At 41.4% G+C, this 12100-nt stretch overlaps 1 protein-coding gene across 1 annotated transcript; it reads right to left on the bottom strand.

Annotated features, from left to right (window-relative positions):
* Positions 1–2395: 2395 nt before the first annotated feature.
* Positions 2396–2776, bottom strand: LOC138869463 (uncharacterized mitochondrial protein AtMg00810-like). The gene has a single exon (XM_070147081.1). It carries the CDS (start codon positions 2774–2776, stop codon positions 2396–2398), a length of 381 nt encoding a protein of 126 aa, XP_070003182.1.
* Positions 2777–12100: the final 9324 nt, after the last annotated feature.

Genomic DNA, 12100 nt, shown 5'->3' with positions numbered 1-12100 from the left:
ATTGGCGAGAAGAATACTAACAAGCAACGAGACAATGATAAAGCGAGCTAGCAGTAGGAGCAAAGAACCAGCGGAAGAATAAGAGTTTGAAACCAAAACTGTATTTTGACTTTTAATATTAGGGATTTTAATCCCTCATTTCCCCGCATTTAAAAAAAGTTGAATAGTACATAACGGCTTCGTTGGCACTTCAAAAAGTAAGAAACTACAATTCCTAAGAATATAAAAATTGACTCCACATATGGAAATTAATGCAGTAATTTACGACCTAGGGACTAATCAGTTCAATAAACAATAACTTATGTTCAAGTTCAGAGGTAATAAAATTGTTACGACTTTGTATCGAGTATGGTAACACACATTAGTTTATGATACTTCAATAACTTTTTACTACAAATAGAAATTACAGCAGTAGATAACGAGTTATTAACGACCTAGGGCCTGAGTATGTCAATTTCAATAAACTATAACTTATGTTTCAAGGTTGAGGTTATAATATTTTTATGATTTTGTATTGAGGGGTATGGTACAAATAGCTCCTTAACTCCCTTGGTCTAGCGCCTCTCTTGCTTCTCTTATCTCGTGGGTTCAAATCCTAGCAATTTGCATGTGTTGTTTGTTTTAAAATTTTATACCCAAAAAGATTACTCTTATAACGTCTAGGCTGCTAGTCACCTTTGTCAGTTGTCATGCTTTTTTTTTTGGGATTTGGGGGGGGGGGGGGGAGGGGGAAGGGATTATGAATTATGTGAGTTGAAGTGTCCTTTCCATCTCCATTTCATCTCATTGTCTTTGGTTTGCAGTAGGTAACACATTAATACACAAACCATAAATTCATCTGGTATTTACCTTATCTACATATACGATGTCAAATTGTAGTAGCTTCTCCTTCACTTTTTACCCATATTCACCATCTTTATAACCAAACAAGATAAAGGAGAATTTAAGGTGGTCAATAGAGGAAAAGATTGACTAGTGGGGAAACAAATTGGACAAAGTTTATATGATTGTCCGAATGAAAAACTTGGTGTCTAATTTGCTAAGCTACTATATTCCATGTGCACGAATTACATACATGATTGACAAGGAGAAATCAGTGCCTGTCATTATTATTTCAAGTCGATTGAGTTTGAACTGATTAGTAATAGGAAAATGATGCCAAAAGGTATCAAAAGTACTACTTGAGTCTTGTAAATATAAATTTGTAAACCATATATTGGCTATCTTTTGCCTACGTGTGCTTTAGCTTTTTCTTTTTTTTCTTAAACTATGAGTGCTTTCATATAAATTCCTGATTCCTGTATACATGACCAAATCTTCAGTTAGGCACTTTTAAACAGGGGCAAATGTAGTGATTAACCAACATGTTCAACTGAATTCATAATTTTGATGCGAGGTTAAAAATTATATGTAAAAATTTATTAAAATTATAAAAATAGTATATATGAATTCTTAACTTTAACAATATAATGGGTTCAATGCTAAGAATCTTAAAAGTTGAGCCCATAAGATTTAAATTTTGAATCCGCCTCTTGGTTAAACTTGAATGAATCAACAATGGAGGCCAAAATCTGATAATGCCATAACTGAACTTGAGTGAGAAGAGAAGAAGCAGAGTTGTATTGAGAGAAAAAATTAAGACGTGTACTGTTACATTGTGCTAACAATACATATATAGACAACTCACTTCCACTAACCACCTAACTAACATTCCACATGTACATATATTTATTACTAACTAACTAAAATAATAAGCTCATACTCCACACTAATGCTTCATGTAATTCCCATTTCATCACCCCCCAAGCTAGTGGGTGCAAAGATATTGAGCACTCTGAGCTTGCCAACTAGATACTCATGTTGTGGTCTTCCCAAGTCTTTAGATAGAACATCTGCTAGCTGCTCCTTTGAAGAGATATACTGAGTCTTCACCAGCCCTTCCTGTATCTTCTGTCTAATAAAATGAAGGTCAATCTCTATGTGCTTTGTTCTTTCGTGAAACACTAGATTTGCTACTATTTGTATAGCAACCTTGCTATCACTATGCACATGCACTGGTAGTTTTACTTCTATTCCCAACTCCTTTAGGAATGATGTAGCCAAACAATTTTTGAGACTGCACTGGCCATGCTTCTATACTTAGGTTCAGCTGAGCTTTTAGAGACTGTATTTTGCTTTTTGGGTTTCCATGAAACTAGAGATTCTCCATACTTAATTAGATATCCTGACACTGACTTCCTAGTGTTAGGACTTGAGGTACAATCAGCATCACAAAAAACATTGAGCTCATTTGAACTTTGACTGCTCAATAAGATCCCTAGTCTTGTTTCCCTTTTAATATTTTCACCACTCTTATAACTGCATTCCAATGAAACTTCTTTGGCTGTTGCATAAACTAGCTAAGCATCTGTACTGAGAATGCAATTTCTGGCCTGGACATAGTCAGATACAACAGCTTCCCAATGAGTTTCTGATATTGACATGCATCTTCCAATAGTTGATCTTCTGTTGTGCCCACCAATTGGTCCAGTTCTGGAACTGTCAACTTGATATTTGCCTCTAATGGAGTCCAGGATGGTTTTGCTTCACCTAATCCCAAATTTGATTTTAGTTCTAGTGCATATTTTCTTTGGTTGATCAAAATACCCTTGTTTGACCTACTGTACTCCATGCCAAGAAAGAATTTCAAGTCACCTAAGTCTTTAATCTTGAAAGCCTGCTGTAAGGAGACTTTGGCGGTTTCAATCAGCTGTAGGTTGTTTTCTGTAACCAACATATCTTCCACATAAATCAGTGTCACCGTTATATATGTTCCATTCCTCTTGATGAACAATGAATGATCTATGTTGCTTTGTTTGAACTCAGACTACACCAGGGCTTTATTAGCTTTAGGTATCCATTGTCTGCTTGCTTGTTTCTGACCATAGAGAGATTTTACAAGTCTACATACCAACCCAGACTCTCCCTGACTTGTAAAGCCTTGTGGCAAGTGCATGTAGACCTTATCATGTAAGTCACCTTGCAAAAATGCATTATTTACATTTAGTTGATGGACTGGCCAATTGTGCATTGCTACCAAGGAAAGTATAGTTCCCACAGTAATGATCTTCACTACAGGAGATAAAGTCTTATTGTAATCAAGACCCTCCATTTGATTGTAGCCTTTAGCTACCAACCTAGCTTTGAATCTCTCCACATCAACATTAGCCTTGTACACCCATTTGCAACCTATTGATGTCTTCCCTTGAGGCAAAGGAACTGGTTCCCAAGTCTTGCTGCCTTGCATAGCTTCAACCCATCTTACATCTTTAAAAGCTTCCTAAAAAGGTTTTGGGCTCAACAACAGAAAACAAAACACCCAAGTATGACTGGTAAGAAGGAGAAAGATGATCATCGGACACATAGTTATGGATTGGATATAAGATATTATTAACTAATTTCTTTGTGGTGACATAATCTGTCAGCTAGACAGGTTCCTTAGATTCCCTTTGTGATCTTCTAAGGGGATCAGGATATATGCCTGCAATAGGAGGAGAAGGGAAGGTTGTGATAGCCTATGAATCAGTGATCATAGAAGAGGAGCTTTCAGTAGTAACAAAAGTTTGATCTTTAGCAGCAGGTGAATGTGCAATGCTGGTTGAATCATGCAACCGCTTAAGATCGAGAATAATACCACCTGCATTTTGATCTGAGACACACAGTTGCTTAGTTGCAGCAATAGGATCTTCTATATTTGTACCTTAAATACCAGAATCATCAACAGTAGTGCTAGGAATACATGGACAGATTTGCTTCCTTATGTCGAGTTTTTAGTCAAAATTGTCCCTTATCTTTTGGGGTAGGTCTAACTTTGTCCTTTATCTATTACCTTGAGCACCTTTTACCTTTTAAGTTTGCTAAAGTTAAGCAGGTTTTGTCCATTTAAAAGAAAACCCAAATGCATACCTAAAAACTAACCGTGGTTTCACTGAGTCAACTGGTTAAAGAGACTTTCAATACTCAAATTCTGTAGAACCGATGTAGTGAATCATAAGAGTTCTTTTTTGTGTCATTTTGTTTCACAATTTCCAAACACTAGTTAGGTGATCTTTCAAAGTTAGATTTGTTTAATAGGTGTAGACGTGTAGTTTATTGGCAGGAGCAAGTCCAAAGTATATATACACCATATCCTCGTCACTTGATTTGATAAAATTTACTCAAAGATCAAAAGCTCTTCCATCATTCCTCATTAATCTAGAGATGGGGAAAAATAATTTTATTTAGTTCCCTTTTCTTTGTCCATCTTCTATTCTCTTTCGATCAAAATTTAGAAGAAAAAAATGACAAGGCAAAGTTAAAGTTCTGTCACGACCCTAAACCGCCACGACCGTGATGGCACCTATCATAGTAATAGGCTAGCTGATTCGACATTTATAACATAAATAGGTTTTTTTCTTAATTCATTTACTAATCAGATATTATCATAAATCTTTCGTTTAAACATTTCAAAACAAGCGGAAACAAATATGCAAAACATCAACCACTGCCCAATCCTGGTGTCACTAGTCATGAGCCACTAAAATACAATCTAATACTGTCTACTCAATACAAGATGAGTTTGATAAAACAAATACTAATAGATGGGAAGGAGAAAGGCAAGGTTGCGGATGCCGTGCAACTACCTTACTAACTCCGAAAATGCTTTGAAGGAAGGAACATCTCTCACTCGCATGCCCTGGCACATGGTTCTACACACAAGGTGCAAGCAGTAACATGAGTACGCCAACTCAGTAAGTAAGAACTATAAATAAAGGCTGAGTGCAGTGACGAGCATTTAAAATCATATACATCTCATAACGTAGAATCTTAATGAAAATAACAAAGTCAAATCCGTAATTCAATTCGATCATTTCGTAAAAACTCCAGTTTTAATGAAAGTTGTTTAAAATATTTGTTCACTATTTTTCAATAGAGGCTCAGTATAAAAGAAGAGTGAAAACAGAAATTTCATAAAAACAAGCCCCTTGGGTAAGCCTCTCAGTCACTCGTGACTTAACTCTCATCAATCAGCACTCCTGCTCAATAGATATCTCATAATAACCGCTGTGGCGTGCAACCCGATTCATAAATATATAGTCGACTGCGCTCACTAGGGCTGTGCAGACTCTGGAGGGGCTCCTACAGCCCAAGTGCTATATCGCTGCGGCGTGTAGCCCGATCCAACATATCGCTGCAGCGTGCAACCCGATCCATATACATACATACATACATACATACATACATATATATATATCATTGCGGTGTGCAGCCCAATCCATAAATATATAATCCTCACCATCAGGCCCTCGACCTCTCTCAATCATCAACCTCACAGCCACTCGGGCATTTCAGTAAAAAATCAGGGAACTCAACCCAAACAGTTTTCATATATATTTAAAAGTAGAGTAATGAAACTGAATCAAACAATAAAAAGGTAAAAATTATGACTGAGGATATGCTTTCGAATCAAAAGAGTGTTCGGATAGTAGTAAATACCTCTGAGGGTCCAAACAGTTTATCAAAATATGCAACTCTACAGTTGCCATGGGACGGATCAAGTCACAATCCCTGCGGGTGCACACCCACACGCCCGTCACATAGCATGTGTGTCACCTCATTTATCAAAATAGTTTGAAATTCTGGGGTTTCATACCCTCAGGTCTAGATTTACAATCGTTACTTACCTTGAACCGGACGAAGATCTACTCCGCAATGCTCTTGCCTCTCGACTCGGCCTCCAATCGCCCCAAATCTATCCAATATCAGAATCATATCAACAAAACATGCTAAAGAAACAAAACCCACACGAAAATTATCAAATTAGACCAAAAATCCCGAATTTGCTCAAACCCCTGTCCTCGGGTTCACGTCTCGGAATCCCACAAAAATCATAAAACTAAAAACTCCTTCACTCCCGAGTCTACACATACCAATATCATCAAAATCGAACCCCAAATGGTCCCTCAAATCCCTAATTTAAACTTTCCAATTTCAAGCCCTAATCTCCCAATTTTTTCTCTAACTTTCCCACTAATATCATGATTAAACAATGGAATAATCGCCATAAACTCAAGATACAAGGTCCAAGTAGCTTACCTCACTGAAAACACTTAATTCCCTCTTGAAATCACATCCCCTAATCTCCAACTCGTCCAAAAATGGTGAAGAAATGGCCGAAATTCGCGAAGGTGGCCTTTTATACTTTCTGCCCAGCGACTTCTGCATCTGTGGTCTCCAAGTCGCTTCTGCGATGCCGCACCAGCGGAAATTCCATCGCAGGTGCGGTTCCATTTAAATTCTAGAACCCGCTTTTGCGGTCAACATCTCGTACCTGCAGCATCGCAAGTGCGGTCTTGGTGCGCACCTACGATTTTCCTCAGCTTCCCAATTCTCTGCATATGCGGTCCAAATCTTGCTTTTGCGAGTCTCGCACCTGCAGTCCCCAATCTGCAGGTGCGGAAATGATAGAAGCAACAAAGTTCAGCTGCTCAAACCAAATTCCAATCTTTTCGAAAATTATCCGAAATCATCCCTAGGCCCCCGGGACCTCAACCAAAATTACGAACAAGTAATATACCACTAATCAAACTTATTAAAACATTTGGAACACTTCGAACAACACCAAAACACTAAATCAACCTCGTATTCCAACCTAAAAACTTAGAAACTTTCAAATTCTACAAACAACGCCGAAACCTGTCAAATCACCTTCGAATGACCTGAAATTTTGCGCACACATTACAAATGACACAACGGACCTACTCCAATTTCCGGAATTCCATTCCGACCGAAAAATGCCAAATTTCCAATTTCGGCAATTCAAGCCTAAATCTACCACGGAACTCCAAATTACATTCCAAACATGCTCCTAAGTCCAAAATCACCTAACAAAGTTGTCCGAACCATCAGAATTCACATCCGAGACCTTCTACATATACGTCAACATCTGGTCGAGTTTTCCAACTTAAGCTCCTAAATAAGAGACTAAGTATCTCATTCCACTCCATGACCACTCTGAACCCGAACCAACCAACGCGTTACGATAAAATACAGCTGAACAATACATAAAGAAGCAGAAATGGGGAAAACGGGACTGTAACTCATGAAACGACCGGCCGGGTCGTTACATCCTCCCCCTCTTAAACAAACATTCATCCTCGAACGAGTCAAGAAACATTCTTGGAACCTCAAATAGGTGATGATATCTGCTTCGCATCTCCCGTTTGGTCTCCCAAGTGGCCTCTTCTACGGGCCGACCTCTCCACTGCACTTTCACTGAAGCTATATCCTTTGATCTCAACTTTCGGACTTGCCGCTCCATAATAGCCACTGGCTCAACATCATAAGTCAAATCACCATCTAACTGAACCGTGATGAGATTCAAAATATGAGACGGATCGCCAATATACTTTCGGAGCAATGAAACATGAAATACCGGATGCGCACTCGACAAACTAGGTGGCAAAGCTAGCTTATAAGCCACATCCCCGATCCTCCGAAGCACCTCAAAAGGCCCAAAGAACCGAGGACTCAAGTTACCCTTCTTCCCAAATCTCATAACACCCTTCATGGGTGAAACCTTCAGTACAACCTTCTCTCCAACCATGTAAGACACATCACGAACCTTCCTGTTAGCATAACTCTTTTGTCTTAACTGCGCTATACGAAACCGCTCATGAATCACTTTCACCTTGTCCAAAGCATCCTGCACCAAGTCTGTACCCAAAAGCCAGGCCTCGCCCGGCTCAAACCATCATACTGGAGATCTATACCGTCTCCCATATAAAGCCTTATATGGAGCCATCTCAATACTCGACTGATAACTGTTGTTATATGAAAACTCTACAAGCGGTAGAAACTGATCCCATGAACCCCTAAAATCAATGACACAAGCGCGCAACATGTCGTCCAATATCTGAATAGTGCACTCGGACTGCCCGTCCGTTTGAGGGTGAAAAGTTGTGCTCATCTCAACCTAAGTACCCAACTCCCGCTGCACGGCTCTCTAAAACTGCGACATAAATTGAGTACCTCTATCCGAAATGATGGAAACTTGGACACCATGCAAGCGAACAATCTTTGAATATAAATCTCTGCTAATCGCTCTGAATAATAGGTAGTACACATAGGAACGAAGTGCGCGGACTTGGTCAGCCGATCCACAATCACCCAAATAGCATCAAACTTCCTCAAGGTCCGTGGAAGTCCAGCTACGAAATCCATGGTGCTCTTCCCCCACTTCCACTCTGGAATATCTATCTGCTAAAGCAAGACACCCGACCTCTGATGCTCATAGTTCACCTTTTGACAATTGAGACACTGAGCTACAAATTCCACTATGTCTTTCTTCATTCTCTTCCACTAGTAGTGTTGTCTCAAATCCTAATACATCTTCGCAGCACCCGAATGGATGGAATACCGTGGGCTATGAGCCTCCTCCAGAATCAACTCCCAAAGCCCATCCACATAGGGCACATATATCCGACCCTGCATCCTTAATACCCAATCATCACCAATAGTCACATCTCTGGCATCGTCGTGCTAAACTCTGTCCTTGAGGACAAGCAAATGAGAATCATCATACTGGCGTTCTCTGTTGCGATCAAACAAGGAAGACCGAGAAACCACACACACTAGGATTCGACTGGGCTATGAAATATCCAACCTCACAAACCGATTGGCCATGTCCTGAACATCAACTGCATGAGGTCTCTCCCTAGTAGGAATATACGCCAAACAACCCATACTCACCGCCTTCCTGCTCAAGGCATCGACCACTACATTGGTCATCCCCGGGTGATACAAGATAGTAATATCATAGTCCTTTAGTAGCTCCAACCATCTCCGGTACCTCAAATTGAGATCCTTCTACTTAAACAAGTGCTGGAGGCTACGATGATTAGTAAAAACCTTACAAGACACACCATAGAGATAATGCCTCCAAATCTTCAACGCGTGAACAATGGTAACCAACTCCAAATCATGAACAAGGTAGTTCTTCTCATTGGGCTTCAACTGATGAGAAGCATAAGCAATCACTCTACCCTCCTGCATCAGCACACACCCAATACCAACTGTAGAATCATCGCAATCTACTGTATATGAACCTAAAGCTGATGGCAAAACTAACACTGGAGCTGTGGTCAAGGCAGTCTTGAGCTTCTGGAAGCTCGCCTCACACTCATCCAACCACCTGAATGGAGCACCCTTTTGAGTACATTTGGTCAAGGGCAATAAATAAAAATTCATGAACGAACCGACGGTAATAACCCACCAAACTGAGAAAGTTGCGAATCTCTATGGCTGAGGACGGTCTGGGCCAACTATGAACCTCCTCTACCTTCTTCGGATAAACCTGAATACCCTCACTTGACACCACATGCCCCAAGAAAGCCACTGAACTAAGCCAAAACTCACACTTGGAGAACTTTGCATAAGGTTTCTCCTCCCTCAATCGCTGCAGTACAACTCTCAAATGCCCAGTGTAGTCCTCCTAACTACGCGAGTACACCAGAATATTATCAATTAATACAATAAAAAACGAGTCGAGATAAGGCCGAAACACGTTGTTCATCAAATGCATGAACGCTACTGAGGCATTGGTCAGCCCAAAAGGCATCACAAGGAACTCATAATGACCATATCGGGTCCTGAAATTTGTCTTAAGAATGTCTGAGTCCCTGATCTTCAACTGGTGATACTCTAAACGGAGATCAATCTTGGAGAACACTGTCGCTCCCTGAAGCTGGTCAAATAAATCATCAATACGAGGTAAAGGATACTTGTTCTTGATTGTGACTTTGTCTAACTACCTATAATCAATGCACATCCTCATCGTGCCATCCTTCTTTTTCACAAATAGAATAGGCGCACCCCAAGGCGACACACTAGGCCGAATAAACCCCTTATCAAGGAGTTCTTGAAGTTGCTCCTTCAACTCCGCCGGTGCCATACGATATGGTGGAATAGAAATGGGAGTGAGTGCCCGGCACCAAATCAATACCGAAGTCAATATCCCTGTCTGATGGCATACCCTGCAGGTCTGTAGGAAACACATCAGGAAAGTCCCTCACCATCGGGACTGAATCAATGGTAGGAGTCTCTGCACTAATGTCCCTCACGAAAGCCAAATTAGAAAGGCAACCCTTCCCAACCATCCACTGGGCCATCAAAAATGAAATCACTGTACTGGGAACAAAATCAGTCGAACCTCGCCACTGAATTCGTGGCACACCCAGCATAGCAAACGTCACTATCTTAGCATGACAGTCCAAGATAGCCAATCCATGCCTAATATCACATCTAAATCCACCATACAAAGCAACAGAAGGTCCACTCGGGTCTCTAAACCCTTAATAGTCACCACACACGACCGATATACACGATCCACAACAATAGTATCGCCCACTTGAGTAGATACATGAATAGATAAAACATGAGACTCACGGGGCATATCCAAATAACGAGCAAAATATGATGACACGTATGAAAAAGTGGAACCAAGATCAAATAACATTGAGGCATCTCTGTGGCAAACTAAGACAATACTTATAATCACAGCATCTTAATCAATAACATCTGGTTTGGCTGGAAGTGCATAAAAACGGGCCGGACCACCACCTGATCGACCTCCCCCTCTAGGGCGACCCTAGCTGACTGACCCCTACCCCTAACTGCCTGGGCCGGTGGTGAAGTAATTGGAGCTGAAGTCGAGGGCTGACTCCTCTGCTGAGATGGACCCCCAAGAAGATGAGGACACTGTCTCCTCATATGCCCAAACTCTCCACACTCATAACAACTCCCTGATACGGGGGACAAGGACTGAAGGGAACCCCTAGCACTCGGATGACTAGTAGAAGGACCTGGCATGGAAGAGCCCTGAACTGATGGAGCACGGGACGGACTCTAGGCTGGAAGGGCACCAAGTGATGAATGGCCCTGATGAGAATTGTGAGAACTATGGCTCGATGATGCCCCATGATGAATTGAGCGAGCTGATTGAGCATGTCTGAATGGACGGCCTCTACCGTGCTGAAACTAGCCTCTCGAAGGAACACGACCAAAACTACCAGATCCTCGAGACTACTTGGCCTCCCTCTCATCTCGCTCCTGGCCACGAACTGGCTCAATCTATCAAGTAATATCAACAACCTTCTCAAAAGTAGCACCTGACACCCTCTCTCTGGTCATGAAAATTTGAAGCTGATTTGTGAGGCCATCCACGAACCCCCTAATCCTCTCTCTATTCATAGGAACCAACCAAATAGCATGATGATATAGATTTGAAAAACTCATCTCGTACTGCATCATAGTAATATCATCCTGACGCAACTGCTCAACTACCTGCGTATCTCCTCCCTACGAGACTATGGGACATACTTCGCTAAAAATAGTGCGGAGAACTGCTGCTAGGTAAGGGGAACTGCACCAATAAGCTTATGCCTCTCATAGGCCTCCCACAAAGTAAAGGCAGCTCCTAAAAACTGGAAAGTAGTGAACGAGACCCCACTGATCTCCAAAATACCTGTGGTCTGAAGCATCCTTGATACTTGTCCAAGAAACCCTGGGCATCCTCGCCATCTGCACCACAGAAAGTCGGAGGCTGAAGTCTACCAAACCTCTCCAATCGACGCTGCTCATCATCAAGCATAACTAGTACCATATAATCCTGAGCAGGCACAACCGGCTGGGCAGGAGGTGACCCCGGTGTTTGATGTCCCTGCACAACCTGCTCAGGTGTGCGAGCGACGGGAGTCTGGGTGCCTCTCCCGGCCCTAGAAGTAGCTGTAGCCATAGTAATTGAGACCGCCTGAGCCAAACCAGTGCACACTGATAGAATCTTGGTTAGGGCCTCCTGAAGGCCTGGAATAACAATCGGCAAGTCCGGCGCCTGAGCTGGTCTTGTTGGAACGTCCATAACTGGGACCTGATCGTGAACTGGGGCAGTGATAACTAGGGATTCTAGCATATTTTATGCTCCTTTTTGCTTGAGTTTTGGATTAAAAGTGTGAACAAGTATTCCCGAAAGCTAACTTAATGTGCTTGGTTGTAGTGTTTGGTCAAAAAGAGACAAGAATGTCAA

This window comes from Nicotiana sylvestris, chromosome 5 (assembly GCF_000393655.2).
Source record: "Nicotiana sylvestris chromosome 5, ASM39365v2, whole genome shotgun sequence".
In the NCBI taxonomy this organism is placed as follows: Eukaryota; Viridiplantae; Streptophyta; class Magnoliopsida; order Solanales; family Solanaceae; genus Nicotiana; species Nicotiana sylvestris.
The sequence above is the reverse complement of the archived record's forward strand: the minus strand, read 5'-3'. Positions and strand labels throughout refer to the sequence as shown.

Excerpts from the sequence above, each read along its gene's own strand:
- LOC138869463 (XM_070147081.1), bottom strand. The coding sequence starts at position 2,776 with ATGTTGGTTACAGAAAACAACCTACAGCTGATTGAAACCGCCAAAGTC.